Raw genomic sequence first — 14,886 nt, forward strand, 5'->3', positions numbered from 1 at the left:
ATCAGTTAAAACCTTCACAGAGTAAAATTATCTATAAATATAACTATGTATTTTTCTAGTCATGCCCTCCAAGTTGACATCCAAGAGGAAATTGGTATGGGAAGGTATATATTAGCTCTGCTCTGGGGGACCACCATCCATTGTGCTGAGTGCCTGCACACAGGGTGACATACTCAGCTTTATGGATGAAATTTGCCAGATCCTCAAATACTTTTGCTCGTGAGCATATTTGAAAATCAGAGAAGGTGATGACCCTTTTAAAATAAAAATGGAATTGCTGGCAGGAAGGGAAGGTACAACTCTGTGTTCTTTACATTTAAAGATGGTTATAAAATGTGTATTGGCTGTTTTTATAATTTATAGGGAAACTGCTGTTGCTTTTAATAAAATGAGACTTCCAGTCAGAATTTCATGATTATGAATGTGAGCATTTTGTTATACAGCTTGGATCTATCTTACAAATAATCATTTTCTAGCAGAATTCTGGCTATATACATAACTTAATGGGATTCTCTGTCAACATAATTCTTTCTGAAGTTGACTCTTGGTTGAATACTTCAAGTCCTTGAATGTGGCTCAAGAACTGAGTTAGTAACTTTCATGATTTTTAATTTAATTTTTCTTTATTCCTTAGACTTTTAAAACTTCCTGTAATTCATTATTAGATTTACCATTTCAAGTGCTTATTTAAAAGGCACCTTAGCTGCAGAAGCAAATCAATATTTACAGTGCATTAGTGCCACAGAGAATTTGAAGCCTTGTGATTAGAGTTCATTGCTGTTTTATCCACTCTTCAAAGAAACCACAGACTTCAAACAGTATCAGCCATCATCCTGGAATCAGTGACATTGCATCTGTCCCATGCGTACTTTATCTTGTGGTTTAATTATTAAGTTCCTTTCCTTTGATTTTCCTTTTAATATTTCAAAGTATATCCTCTTCAAATCTATAAATTCTAGTCAAATTCTGTAAACTAGAGGATTGTAACCAACAATATATTAATTAAAAGAAATCTGTTCAATATATTCTTTTATGTTGTTGTTTTAATGGAGAGTATCAAACCCAAGTTAGAACAGTCTCTCGCAACAGAATTGAAGAGAATGCAGGAGATGATGTTTACAGCTTGTGGGTAACATACTGTGAACAAGATTTAGTCCTTGGATTAAGACCTATTGACCAAGCAGCATGCATTGGAGCCAGCTCTGTGTGCCTGTCCCCCTCCAGTGATTAAAAAAAATAATGCCCATATGTTTAAATTTCTGGTTAATTTGGGAAATACATAGATGCAACACACACAAATTTTTGTCTTCTATAATTCACTTTATTCCAAAATTTGCTTAGTAAAACAAATCACTTCTCCTTACATATGGAACCATTTCTATAAGAAAAGACTACAGGAGATCATTTATATCTTCATATTGACAGAATACCTTTTTTTTTAAGATTTGGTGAAATGTTCAGTAAATGTCTGAAAATACCTTAATAGCTAAACTTACTAAAATTAAACTAGTTATATTAAAGATGGCTCATCTGTGAATAGATTTTGTAGAGAAACTTCTCATAATGTCCTTTCCATAGCATATGAATATTTGGGAATTCCACTGTATAATTGACTACTTGTATTTTGAAGAGTCTCTACTCATCATTGTGCAAACTGTCAGGTTTTCACTACAAAGCAAAAGCCAAAGCAGAGAGATAATGGCTTGCTCCTCTCCATGCTTGATTTCCTTTCTTTCTTTGTTGGTAATTTGGCTTCTCTTCTTACAGAAGTTCACCCAACTGAACTTTTGTTTTGTCAAGCAATTTGAAGAAGAAGTGTAAAAATACAGGAACATTTTGCTATCACCGTGCTTATATATAGACGTACAAACATAAGGAGCAAGTGAACTCATGTTTGAAAATTCTACTTCTCTGTTGTGGGGTGGGTAGTGAAGGCAAACATGATAATATGCATGGGCTGCTGCTTGGAGCAAATATAGATTGGTATTTTTCTTAAGTGGCACTACATGCTACAGAGCCCCTTCTTGGCTCAGGCTGATGTAATAAAGCAGAGTGTGTGTTCAGGGCTGTGCCAGCAGCACGGGCACTGCTGGGAAGGGGTCAGCTCATCCTGTGTGCTGGGGCACTGGCTGGGGCTGCAGCTGAGCCACCTCTGCTCACACTCTCCTGGGGTTGGACAGGCACTGTTTGTGTGTTTGCCATCCAGGGGGCAAGGAGATGCTTTGCCTTCAGCTGCCTTGTGAGAGCTAAGTAGTTGAAAACGAGGCAGTCAAAGAAAAACCCTCTATTAAAGTCTATGAGTATATACTGAGAAATCAGATTCTTAGTAGACTTTGAGCATTTATACTTTCCTTCATAATTAGTGATCTTTCATGAAATATTCCTTTAATTAATTCTAGTTCCATTATGCACTTACGTGTATATCTATGCATGTGTGTATACATATTTATAAAAGAAAGTGTTTTATTTTCTGGAAATTACCTTTTGTTATGAAAATTAAAAAAAAAAAAAGAAAGCAAAGAGAAATAGTACAACAGTTGTGGGAAAAAAATCTGTTAATTCCTTGTTATTCTTGCTTACCAGAGAGAACATGAAATAGATTGACTGTTTTGGTGTTTGGTCATGTAAGACTTGTTTGTATCTCAGTAGCAGGAGTCCTAGTGGATTAAAAAAACCTCATGTTTTCATTGTTTAGCATGATTTACTGTATTTTTCAGTGTCTTCATAATGCCCTGCAAAATAAGATTCTTTAATATTATTAAATGTAACATTAACATGAAGCTGTTGTCAAGATTGAGACAAGTCACTTAACAAACAGCTCCTGTCACTGTATTTTCCTGTTAGTATTGCCAGACATGCACCCTCAGTTTCCTTGGGAACTGTTTCATCAAAGCATTAGTCCTGGTGTTTATTCACAGCTGTTGTCCGTTGTTCCTTTCACCTTTTTCTTTTGCACTTTGCATTCAGAGTTCCCAGTGCTGCAATAAAGAGAAATAAAGCTGGTAAATCACAGCCTCTCCATTCTGATGCTGAGTGGGAGAGTACTAAGAGGTCACAAATTCAGGCAGTGAAACTTCTGTTTGGGCAAGGAAAGGATAGATGTGTGGGTATTTCTGTAGGAAAATAAATGAAATTGGAAAAAATTAAGTTGTATTTCAAAAGAAACTAACTTTATCGTGCCATTAAAGTTTCCAGAATGGATGTGACCTCTGCATATATTAAGAAAACTTTCTCTTTCCAATCAGTCTACCCTCCTGCTGCATCATTTTTTACCAATGAAATATTTTTCTCCTGTCAGTCTTGCCAGCTGGAAGGCTACGAGAATCAGGGTAAATCAGCACAGATCATGCCTGAGTTGTCAGGAAGAGGCAAAGGAAGAATGCAGAGTAGGAAAACAGTCTCTTCCATAAGTTTTGAGAAAGACATGCAGAGTATGTTTTAGGTCAGGAGGCTGCAGCTCCCTGGCAGCATGTTGTGCCAGCAGTGCCCAGGCAGTGGGGTGGGGGACACATCATCCAAGTCCACCCCTTACTCTGCTGCCAGGCTTTGGCTACTTGCTCTTTAAAATGCCTGTATGTCACCTCCTGATTGTTCAAGTTTACGTGTCATCTTTTTATTTTGCACAGCACCCAACAGATAGGCTTGTACTTGGAAAGCCACTCAGCTGTGCTTGCTTCAAAGGAGTTGTTTTTCCCTTCATTTTCTCCTTGTGCAGCCAAGCAGCAAGGCTGTGGTTTTGAGGGACAGACCTTGTCCTTGAGGAGCTATGCTGAGGTCAATAACTCCTTACTCTGTCATACCACATTTGGTCACAGCCACCCTTCCAGAGCTTGAAAAAATATTTTTCTTTTGTCAAAAACATTTTAAATCTAGTCAATGTTTATTTACTGTCTGTTTTATTCTCCAGATATGCCTCTCCATGTCCGACGTAGTAGTGACCCTGCCCTGATTGGCCTCTCAACCTCTGTGAGTGACACAAATTTTTCTTCAGAAGAGCCTTCTCGGAAAAACCCTACCAGGTGGTCCACAACAGCAGGATTCCTCAAGCAGAACACCCCTGGAGTGCCCAGTGCTCATGAAAGAAAGGTATATTTCTTTCTCCCTCTCCAGTAAATAAATGACAAATTACATGAATCTTGAATTGTTTTCTGCTTCTCTCATCTGCTCCTGGTTTAAACTTGTGTTTTCTGACCTTGTCCACCAAACCCCATCAGCAGCAAAATGTTTGAGTCACACATGTCCTGCTCTTCACAGACTCTCTGAGATAACCACAGCAGGGACTCTTAAAAACTTGATTATTGCCCTTAGCTGTAGTTGAACCTCTGATTACTCACTATTCTGCAAAGTTTTTATTTTTCAACTTTTTCTTACTGCTACTAGGCCATGTCTATAATAATTTTTACTGATCTCTGTAGAAGGCCTAGTGTCAGTGAATAATCTGCATGCCCACAGCTAGTCTGGTTTGTCTTGCTAACACAGCATTGCTAATATGTATTTTCTGAGGCTCTAGTCAAGCAATACAAAACACAAATTGCAAATTATTTCTCTCTTTGATAACAGTCTTAAAAAGAAAACAGTGAAATGTAGTGTATTTTTTCAATATGATTTCAGTATCTCTACATGAATTGCATTATTTGCTAGAGAAGTCAGCAAGAAGCACTCAGTGCAGTATTAAAAGAATTGGAAGAATCATGCCCTTTTGTACAGATCCCACATTGCCCATAATTGTGATGGTAACTTGCAGACAAACTCAAAAGGAAAAAAATGTATATTTTCTAACAGAAATGAGTAATTTTAAAAGAATGTTGCATTTTTGGTTGCCATTCTGACTATACAGCACAAAGTCCTCTTGGAAAATATGCAGCTTATTATAGCTTTTAATTTTTTCCCCCTCATTCCTGTTAACTCTGTGTAGTATAAATGCAAACTAAGTCTCAGCAGTCAGGATTCACACACCCCAAATAAAGAAGTCTTTATTCACTGCTAATGAACCAAACTATTTTCAGTGGGACTTTGGTCATTTCACAAGAATCTGTAAAACTCAGTGCTCATAGGCATTGAGGTCCCTGTTCGTGCAGAGGTGTCAGTTTAAATTGGTATCGTTAGGTTTCTGCTTGATCATGATTTCAGGCAGGTAATAGTATGTTTTCTGTCACTTGTACTGGTTTGGCACAGAAGTGTGTGCCATTTTGTAAATATATGTTTTATACTATTCTGATTCTGAGAAGAAAAATTGTAATCGACTCCATTTGAAGTATTAATATTTTCAGTTAATTTTTGTGAAAAGATAATGAGATTAATGAGATGACACTTCGTTACTCCACAAGCATAGATGTGAAGGGCTATACACAGCATAATCAGATTTCTTTGAGTGTCTGAAGTTAGCAGAAATTGGAGAGAATTGAACAGCAACTAATGTTTCACACTAGTCTTGTCTTCTTGCATCATTAGTTGTTCAGCACAGTGTACTTACTCTTGATTTTTGTGAAAATATTTCATGTCTATTGGAGCACGGTGACCAGACTGGAAAGGAATGCATATGATCTCATGTAGGGATGGGAAGCAAGGCTCCAGAGAACATTCAATCAAGAAGATTGGAAAGTACTGAAGTTACATTATTTAGTACAATAGATGCTGATAATTTCTTTTATAATTTTTTAACACTCTATATATTGATCATTTGTAAAAAGCAGATCACTATTTTTAATAGGTAAGATGCAGTAAACACCTGGAATTAAATAATTGCTTATGTGATGTGAGTTATGAATTAATCCTGAGTTCTATGCTAGACCGATTTTATTTTTTTTTTCAGTGTCTTGATTTCTTCATGTGAGTCAAGATTTTGTAGCCAATCCTATTTCTCTTAGGAATGGGTATTGAGAATTGTTATTTCCTTTCACGGTATTAGCAAAAATTTCATTTGTATTATTATTCTAAATGGTGGCATTTTTGAAGTCCCTATCACCAGTCTTTTACCAAAGTACTAACAAGGAATTTTTACAAATATATTTGTGTTATTTAAGCTATAAGAAGTCCTCAGTACTTTTCTTATGTTAGGTTGTTTTCTTCAGCTACTCGGATAACAAAGAGATGGCTGTGCTTTGTTCCAGACTGTTTCATTGATTATAGATGACACAGACATTTTGAGAAAAGCAATGAGAACAGTCTTAATTTTCTGCTCAGTGCATTGGGCTTGAGCACCCATATATCTTTTGTGAGTAGTTGGCACTATATAATGTTTTCACTGCAGTTCCCTTTCTTGACAGCACAAGAACATATGTTCTTGGGCTGAGATTTGCAGCACAGTTGTAGATTAGCAACTTTGCCCCAGCAGTATCTTGCAGAAACATGAAAAAGGTTTCTGGGAGAGTTGCCAAAAGCTTCATCCACCTACTGACTCTAAGAAGTGACATTACTTTCAGCCCGTCACCTCTAAAGAGAAATAATTGACAGGTAGAAACCCTGTCCAATTTTTGGAGGAATTAGCACAGGGGAAGCTGCATGTGTCTGGCAGAAAGGATTTATTTCTCAGGGACAAGTGAGAGAGGACGTCTTATTGGTGTTTGTTTCATTTTGGATATGAAGAATTTGGAATGGCAGGAAAATGGGCAGATGCCCAAGCTGAGATGAAATGAAGGGGTGAGAGTGCTGCCATGCACAGAAGGCTGTGAGGAGCCAGGACATATGCCAGTAGTTCTGGGCAAACAGAAAGGGAAAAGAGTGCTGAGGTAGAGCAAAAATATGGGCTGTTTGAAGGATCCTACTACTGTAACTGTAGTGCTGCCTATAGTTACTGGGATAAATGCAATGAGACACCAGCAGAGTCTCCTGTGTCCCTAAGGAGAGACTGACCAGGGAGATGCAGAGTATGCTCTGGAGGGGCCTGAGCTGGTCCTGTAAAGATTTGGATGTGTAGTGAACTTGAGATGCATTTCTGTTATAATAAGTAGGATGTTGTGATATGAAATCCTCACCCTAAACTGGGTGTGCATTCTCATCCATTTTTCAAATCATCTCGTTGTAAAGAAACATCTTTATTATCAGGATATCGTAATACACTCTATGTCCTTAGAATTGGAATCTCACATAATTTCTACCTTCTATGTTTTTTACCTGTAAGAGCAACTGGAAACTAAGGTTTTTTTGTCCCAAGATACTACTTTATTTGCAGAATTACTGATTATTTACAAGTTATTGTAGTGCTGTTAACTGTACTTAGCTAGGAATTCCTGACGTAATCCTTCCCAGGAATGGTTTCAACCAAATGAATAGGTCTTCCTATCTGTGAGATATTCACAAAATTGGCTCCTGATCACCTCTTAGTTGGTAAATTTGCTTCTTGGGATTTACTTTTTTAAAACGGAATGTTAAAATAATTTTCAGATACTTTTGTGTGTGTGTGTGAGAAGTATGTCTGTATTCCCCTGTGACTCATAGCTTGACTTAATCCTGTCTCTTGCTTCCTTGAGCCATTCTAATGAGAAAAGAAGAAATCTCCAAGTAGAAATCTCTTCTCAGAGGCCTGGAGTAATACCTGATTTGTAAGGTGTAATTTTGTTTGAACTGTATTGAACTATACAGGTGAACAGATTGTACACAGCTGAAGCACATCATATGTGCTTTTTTCCACTGCAGTAAAATCTTTTTTGATATTGTTGTTTTCTGAATAACTGTTGACTTGAATTACATTCTTTATAATTCAGTACCAAACCTATTGGCTTAACTAGCTATCCTTAACAGATGTGATCTGCATTAACAAAAATCATGTTTCTTTCCCCTTAGATGTTGTGTTACAGTATTGGAAGAGTGTGAATGCAACGATCAGTTATGTTATCTTATAATGACTGTGAATTAATTATCCCATATATTTTCGGTGTGGTTTTTTAAATTGACAACTTCATTTGTGGTGAGGAACAGTTTATCATTACCATTTAGTTGCCTGCCTTGATCCTGCTTCTCTGAAAGACTGAAGGCTTATCTAGTTAACCTGCCTTGCTTAATGCAGGGATCCACTGTGGATAACCGGCTTATGACAAACTTCCCGCTGTGACTTTTCTGATTTTGATACATATGTTGCCCTGTCAGAGATAACAACATTGGTACAGCAGAAAGAATTGAAAATGCAGGTTAAAAAGGAGAGTTCAGGAGAGAGAAAAATGTTTGTGCATGGGCTTCTGTGCCTCTGGCTCTTGGGTTCACCCACCTGCAGCAAAGCAAATGGCACACAATGTGCTCTGTGGGGTGGATCAGCAACAGCAAGCACATAGCTCAGTGTACTTGGCACATCATTTTGTAATTGCTTTTTTTCCTTTGCTTTTTGTCTTTGCTGTTTAGTCAACAGCCAAATTTTTCTGCTTATTTGTTATTAAATGAGTTTGTCCATATATGTATTTTGAGGTAGAATATCGCTGTGCTTTATAGGAATACTAATTTTTTTCTAGGGTATGCTTTCTTCCTACTTGGAAACCTAAACTTCTTGGCTCTATAAACTGCAGAGAAAGAATTTTAACTTCACGTGAGTGTTCTATGTGTCATCTAGCATCAATTACCTTACCTGCAAAACATTGTGTTTCCCACATCTCCTATTGCAGGTAGTTTTGCTGTTCCTGTGGCTGAGACTGATGAGTACAAATTTTCAGAATGCCAGGTTGCAGGGTTTTAAATTTATTTGGAAGATGCAATGCTTTCTAATCCTCTTTGTAAACAGAATGAAAAAAAAATCTCTAATGAAATGTGTTTAGATAGGAGAAAAGCATGCATACCTTTTTTGAAAAGCTTCAACAACAATGGTATTTCAGTTTCAGAATCAAATTTAAAGTGAAAATTAGTTTAATTTACCTTGAAGTCCTTTTAAACGCAGCTTAGTGAAGTTTGTTTTCTCACTGTCACCAAAGACATGGTATTTCAATAGAATTTAAGTTTAGTTTGGAGGATTGAAGAACCCTGTATTAGAATTGTCTGTTCATCATTTTATAGCCAAAAAGTCTAAATGGCAGAATGTAAATCCATTAAATTAACTAGGGGAGGGTGTGGGCTAAAAGACTGGGCATCATTCTGGGAGCCAGAGACCAAAGTGTTGCTGATGTTTCTTGGGAGCCTTAGTCTCGGTTTTTGACTCCTTCCAAAGGGAGGTACTGTGCTCCTGGTGAACAGTATTGGTAAAGTGCTGTAATAAAGGTCAATTTGCTAAGGAGAAGTTCAGTATATCTGCAAGGAGCCTGGCATCTCTGTCATGACAGGTTTTAAACCCTCCCATGATGAATACAGCTTCCTCCTTTTGACCTAAAAGTGAAATGTTTTAAATAGAAGTTCTGAGGGATTCAATAACCATGAATATTTCTTCACCCAAGTATATTTAAACAGGTTTTTTTTCCTTTTCAATGAGATAGTCATGAATTTTGTAATTTCAGATGTAATTTTGCATAGACTGAGAGGAAGGGAGAATGAGCGTGGGTTATCCACAGGTGATGAAATAAAGTGTTTTAATATGTAAAATGTTACAGGAGAGAGATTAATGGAAAGTCAAGAAAACAGAAGTTATATGCATCAGTTTTCTTCCTTTGTGATAGGTACTTGTTGCTGGCAGCTTGTTGCATGGTGATTAAATGTTTAGAGGAATTGTATGCAAAGAGAATGCATTATGAAATCAACACAGTGTGTGTGCTTTTTGTCCTGGGTACTGTGTAATATTGATGACTTTCACAGAATCACAGTTCAGCTGAAGTTGGAAGGTACCTCTGGAGATTGTCGAGTCCAGCCTGCCTGGTCAAAGCAGGGTCAGCTAGAGCAGGTTACTCAGATCTGTGTCCAGTCAGGTTTTGAGTATATACATCTCCAAGGATGGAGCCTGCACCACCTTTCTGGGCAACCTCTTCCAGTGTTCAATCATTCTCAGAATAAGAAAGTTGTTTTCTTATGTTTTAATGGAATAAATAGTATTTTCTTCATGTGCCCTTTGCCTCAGGTGCTTTCATGAATACCACGAAGGATTGTCTGACTGTCTTCAGGAGAGTAGCTGGTGATACTTTAATGCAATAAAAACTCTATGAAAGAGCTCAAAATTCCTGACTTTCAAAATGTGAAAGCAAATATAATGTTTCTTATCATCACCAGCAGGTTTGTAATAAGAGACACAAAGTGAAAAATCCTTGCCTAGTGCACAGAGGTAACAGCCAGTGTGCATCATTTGATGCTGTGCTCTTCCATTTGCTGAGGACTGTGTACATGGACAGGATTCAGCTGTTGGCATTCAAGTCGGTCATGACCACATGTTAAGCGGGGAAGAAGCCAACAACAAAACTAATAAATCTGAAGTGAAGGTGTAATTTTCTCCATCTCCTTTGTTGTTTTACCTTTTTTTGCTCCAAGTCATCCATTCGTGGATGTCCATCTGTCAAATCTCCTCTCTGTCCCCCTGAAGAGAGATATCAGTGCAAGATCTGAGAGCTGGTGAGTTTTTTCCATCTCTGCTCTCAGGCTGAGCAAGTCTGTTAAACACACTGCCTTTGTTTTTTCATCAGTAATGTAGGAAGAATGTGTATTTGTGTCCCAGTGCTGTGCTACCCCATGTCTCACTCCGAGTGATGGGTGAGGAATGTCTGGGTGAGCAATGCCTGCTCCATAGGTGGGGGGACACGGTGCTGCATCATCAGCTGGGACTGCCAAGGAGGGTCAGGATGAGCAAGTCTCTTACTCGTGATAAAGGAGTGGTGGAATGTGCACAGGTCGTTTGTCTTTTCACTTCAGTGGATGCAGTGTACAGCACCTCTATGAGAGCCACTGAAAGCTATACTGAAAACAGGAAGCTTTCAAGTACACGGTATAGGATAATTGAAGATTTTTCCTCTGCCATTCTTCTAAGTGAGAGTGTACTTTGTAAATTCCCATGTTTAAGTGTCTGTATTGGTTTTAATTTTTTATGCTTTTGCAGCTTTCCCTTGGTCTGAGGGTGAAAGACTGGTCCCAAAAGAGTAGGTTGATAAAAGATTAAGTTTAAAAAAATTACAGCAAAGTTACATGTTCAAGTTTAGTGGATTTTTTTATTTCCAAAGGCTAGAAACATATATATTTTCCTTAGTGATAGCTGGATCTGTTTTGACCTGCTTTCATCTATTTGGTTGTAACCTACAACCATGCAGCCATGTGCACTTGTCGTTCAAGAGCTTTTGCAATAAAAATATTTGTCTGTCTTGTGTTCTGATTGCCAAGGTTGTGTATTGGTGCAAAGCATGTTTGGATTTTGGCTGAATGTGTAGCTAGCAAGAAAACGAAGTTTAAAGTACAATTCAGATTGCAGGCTGTGCTTCCCAGCAGTATTCAGACATGAACCTGCTTAAACAGTGAATATTTCATATTTTTTTGTTACATTTGTTGCATTTTTAAAGTCACTTATCTAGCAATGAATAAAGACAAGACAACCAAGCAGTATCAGAATAAAATTCACTCACATGTGTAACTAATCAGAGCAAAGGAGTAGTAAGGCTGGGCTGGGGACGTTAAACTTTAGTTAGTGAGTAAAATCAACTCCAGTAAATGCAGGAATTCCTCGTCAGCCTTTGCACTTACTCCTGTTATGACTGACTTTGAGGCTGAATTAGAGGTCACTTAGCCTGGTTTTGTTTCTCAACCTGATGGGATGATTATTGTGTGCTACTATCCAGTTTTATTGTCTCTTTATAAACAAGCTCTTCAGCTCTTGTACACACATGTCCAATTTAAGAGCATTGCCTGCTGAGCACGTGAAATAAATGAAACATGGACAAAAGCTAAAACCATAAGATGAAGAAAGATGGGAGGGAAGCTGTTTGGTGTGAGGAAGACCAGTGAGACTGCAAGGAGCTGAGGGTGTGTGTGCTGCTGTAAACTCAGATAAAGGACAATCACTTCTACAATCCCTGGCCTTTCTCCAGACCCCAGGAGGAATTCTTGCTGAGGTCTGAAATGAATTGGCAAGTTGGATGAGGTGATGGATGCTTTGCTGGGAGCCCAGTGGAGTTCCTGGTCCATATCATTCCATATGGAGCAGGGCAGGGTGTGGGTGACACTGGACAAGAGTTGGCATGTGCAAAGGTACTGCAGGTTTGGGACATGACCTTTGTGCTTCTGACCTTAAGAACATGCTTTTCTCCATGCTGCCCAATGACATGAAGAAAGGGGAAAATCACTTTCATTAGTCAGAGAAGACAGACTGGTTACCTCATATCCCAGCCTCCTGTCTTCATTTCAGAACATCAGATGCAAATTTCTAAACATACAGACAGCCAGTTGCAGCATTTTAGTGGTATGGCCAACTAAAACCATCTACTCAGCACTTAAAAGGCTAATGCTAATGGTTTATAAGATATTCTTCATTTCAAGATCTAAATATAAAGTCTCCATGAAGTTTTCTATATCCCCTTGTTTCCTGTTTCTCTTAGCTTCTCAAATATTTTTAATATTAGCATTCTATTTGTTAAATCCTATTTTCAGAGGCTGCTTTGAAATTAATTAATTAGCAGCTTTTTCTTCCTTCTTTAATTTCTTGGCTCTCCCAAGGAATCAAATGAATCATGTCAACACTTAAAATAAACAAACAACTTTACAAATTACATTTTCTCAAAATCCAAATTGGCATAAAACATATAAATTTGGGTACAAAAGCAAGTATCTGGTGAAAATGGCAGGACTGTGCATAATTACATTATTGCATTTAAACAGATACCCATATAGATTCATGTATAGGTGGATATGCATAAAAACTCTTTAGATGCATTTAAAGTGGCACAGGAAAAGAAAATATTCAATTGAATGAAAAATAGTAGAAGGGGAAATGGTTTTCTAAGTATAATATGTAGAGGAATCAGAACTGTAGCTTCATGACACTTTAACTTAACTGGTTCATTTATTTTTCTCTAAAATGGAACCGTGTAAGCCATGTCTTTTTAGTTACACTTACAGAAATAAAAGCCAGTTTCTGAATTATAATTACAGAATATAAACTGCTACATGTTATTTGAGTTGAGTTTGCCATTATTCCTTGTGGGGGTTTATTAGGAGATTAATAAGTAAAGAGTGGATGGAAGAAGCACTTGCCTGTCCCTTCATCTGAGAAATAACAGCACACACTGGAAACTTCTGGCTTTGCATGTGTATGTGCAGAGATCATGACATTTTTCATTTTTGTATTGTAAACAAGAGATATCAACAGAATGTTTTGGATAGGCAGTATTGTGGTTTTTAGTTTACTCTTAATTTAGCCCATATTCTTCAACACTGAATGTTTACATATAACACCACTTGCACAGAAAACTGTTTATCATGGCCCATAGTTATTGCTTCTTTTTAAGGTCAGGCCTTGCTTGTCAGTCAAAGGATAACGTGGAGTATATAAATTGGAATAGCACAACTCTGGAATTTTCTGAACGTCAGGTGATAGAACTTAAGCAGAACACTGGCTTTTCAATTGCTTTTTTCCTTGTTGGCATCTAATGAGCTCTTCTAGAAATATAAAACATTACATCCTTTCATGGAGCTACACAGAGGGTCATTTCTGAGACAAGTCTTTCTGAAAAGATCCAAATAAATGTGGAGTGGTCATTCTTCTCATCTATTTTCACCATAAATAGGGCATGCAAGTTCTTTATTAGCCTATTATATTTGTATCTTCTGCAAATCAGTTTTTGCCAGTTGGAAATGACCCCTGTTCTGGGTCAGAGCTGATAGAAGACATGAAGCTGTGGTAATTCTTTAATGTGGGAGTCTTCTTTTACTTTACTCCTTGGAGAGTGGCCTCAGATCAAAGGTTTCAGATACTGGGTGACTGTAACTCATTCCTTTTTCTCTACACTAAATAGCTGGGCTGTATCTGGATTATTGCAGCTTTTGGGGTCATGTTCTTCAGTATACATCAGGAAAAGAGCAACCTTGGGAAACTGAATCTACCAGGAATAAAAGGAAGCTCACCCAAGCAGCAGTGTCAGTTTCCTAAGATATATGGATAGTTACAGGAAGTGACTGGTACAATTAGTTTGGAGGTAAACTACTGACATTTGGAGAAATGATTGTTAAAAGATGCTATGTTAATAGAGAGAACAGTTCCAAATCTAACATCTGTGTAAGTAGGGATTTTTTAAAATGGAATTTCTATTCCTGTACTGCATCTTTTGGGTTAATTAATTTTAGATATGAAATAAATGTATTTCCCACATGAAATAGACATTATTTGTGCAGCCTTCTTTGGTTTTTTTGTTTGTTTGTTTGTTTGTTTTGTTTTGTTTTTTAGAATTTTAGAATTGGGGATCCATCTGATCTTATCCCATATTTATTTGTCTAAAATCCAGTGAAAAAGTAACCATGAAACTTCAACCAAATAAAAACCTCCAGGAATCTATTTGCTAGATCATCAGACAGCATGGAAAATGGGTCTATGTCTGTATTATTTAATTTATAAATTTATAAACAGATGTTTTCATCGGACAGAGTTACTTACATAAACTGTGTGAATGTTTTGGTAATTAATTACAGCTTTTTGCATCCTCTCTGAGAGTGACACCAGATTGTTCAGGGTCTGACATTGTCATAGTGGAGCATTAAAAGAAAGAACAACCTTTATAACATTTATAGTGATTCAACAATAATAATTGTTCTTATAGACATGAAGTGGCCCAGTCTTTCAGGTGAAATTATGACCTCAAAAGACTAAACAAAGTATTTTTGTTAATCTTTAATCACAAATCCTATCTCAGTCTGAGGCCATCACAAGGAACTAAAGTCAAACAAACAAGCAGCTTTTTCCAAAGTGCATATGATAGAAGGAAAAAGACTGGATAGCAAAAAAATGATCAGTGCTCAAAAAGATCTCTCTTAGTGACAGTCTTAAAGGACACGTGGGCTATTTGCTGTAGAAAT

General features: G+C 37.4%; 1 protein-coding gene across 12 annotated transcripts in view; it reads left to right on the plus strand.

Moving 5' to 3' along the window:
• The window catches only part of PARD3 (par-3 family cell polarity regulator), a 442,545-nt gene that overhangs the window by 173,853 nt on the left and 253,806 nt on the right, over positions 1-14,886 (plus strand). For all 12 annotated transcript variants that reach the window (XM_088159644.1, XM_088159672.1, XM_088159667.1 and 9 more), the window contains exon 4: positions 3,908-4,086. In XM_088159644.1, the coding sequence (XP_088015770.1) occupies positions 3,908-4,086 (179 nt within the window). The remainder of the gene's footprint in view (positions 1-3,907; positions 4,087-14,886) is intronic.

This window comes from Sturnus vulgaris, chromosome 1 (assembly GCF_052056855.1).
Source record: "Sturnus vulgaris isolate bStuVul1 chromosome 1, bStuVul1.hap1, whole genome shotgun sequence".
Taxonomy (NCBI): Eukaryota; Metazoa; Chordata; class Aves; order Passeriformes; family Sturnidae; genus Sturnus; species Sturnus vulgaris.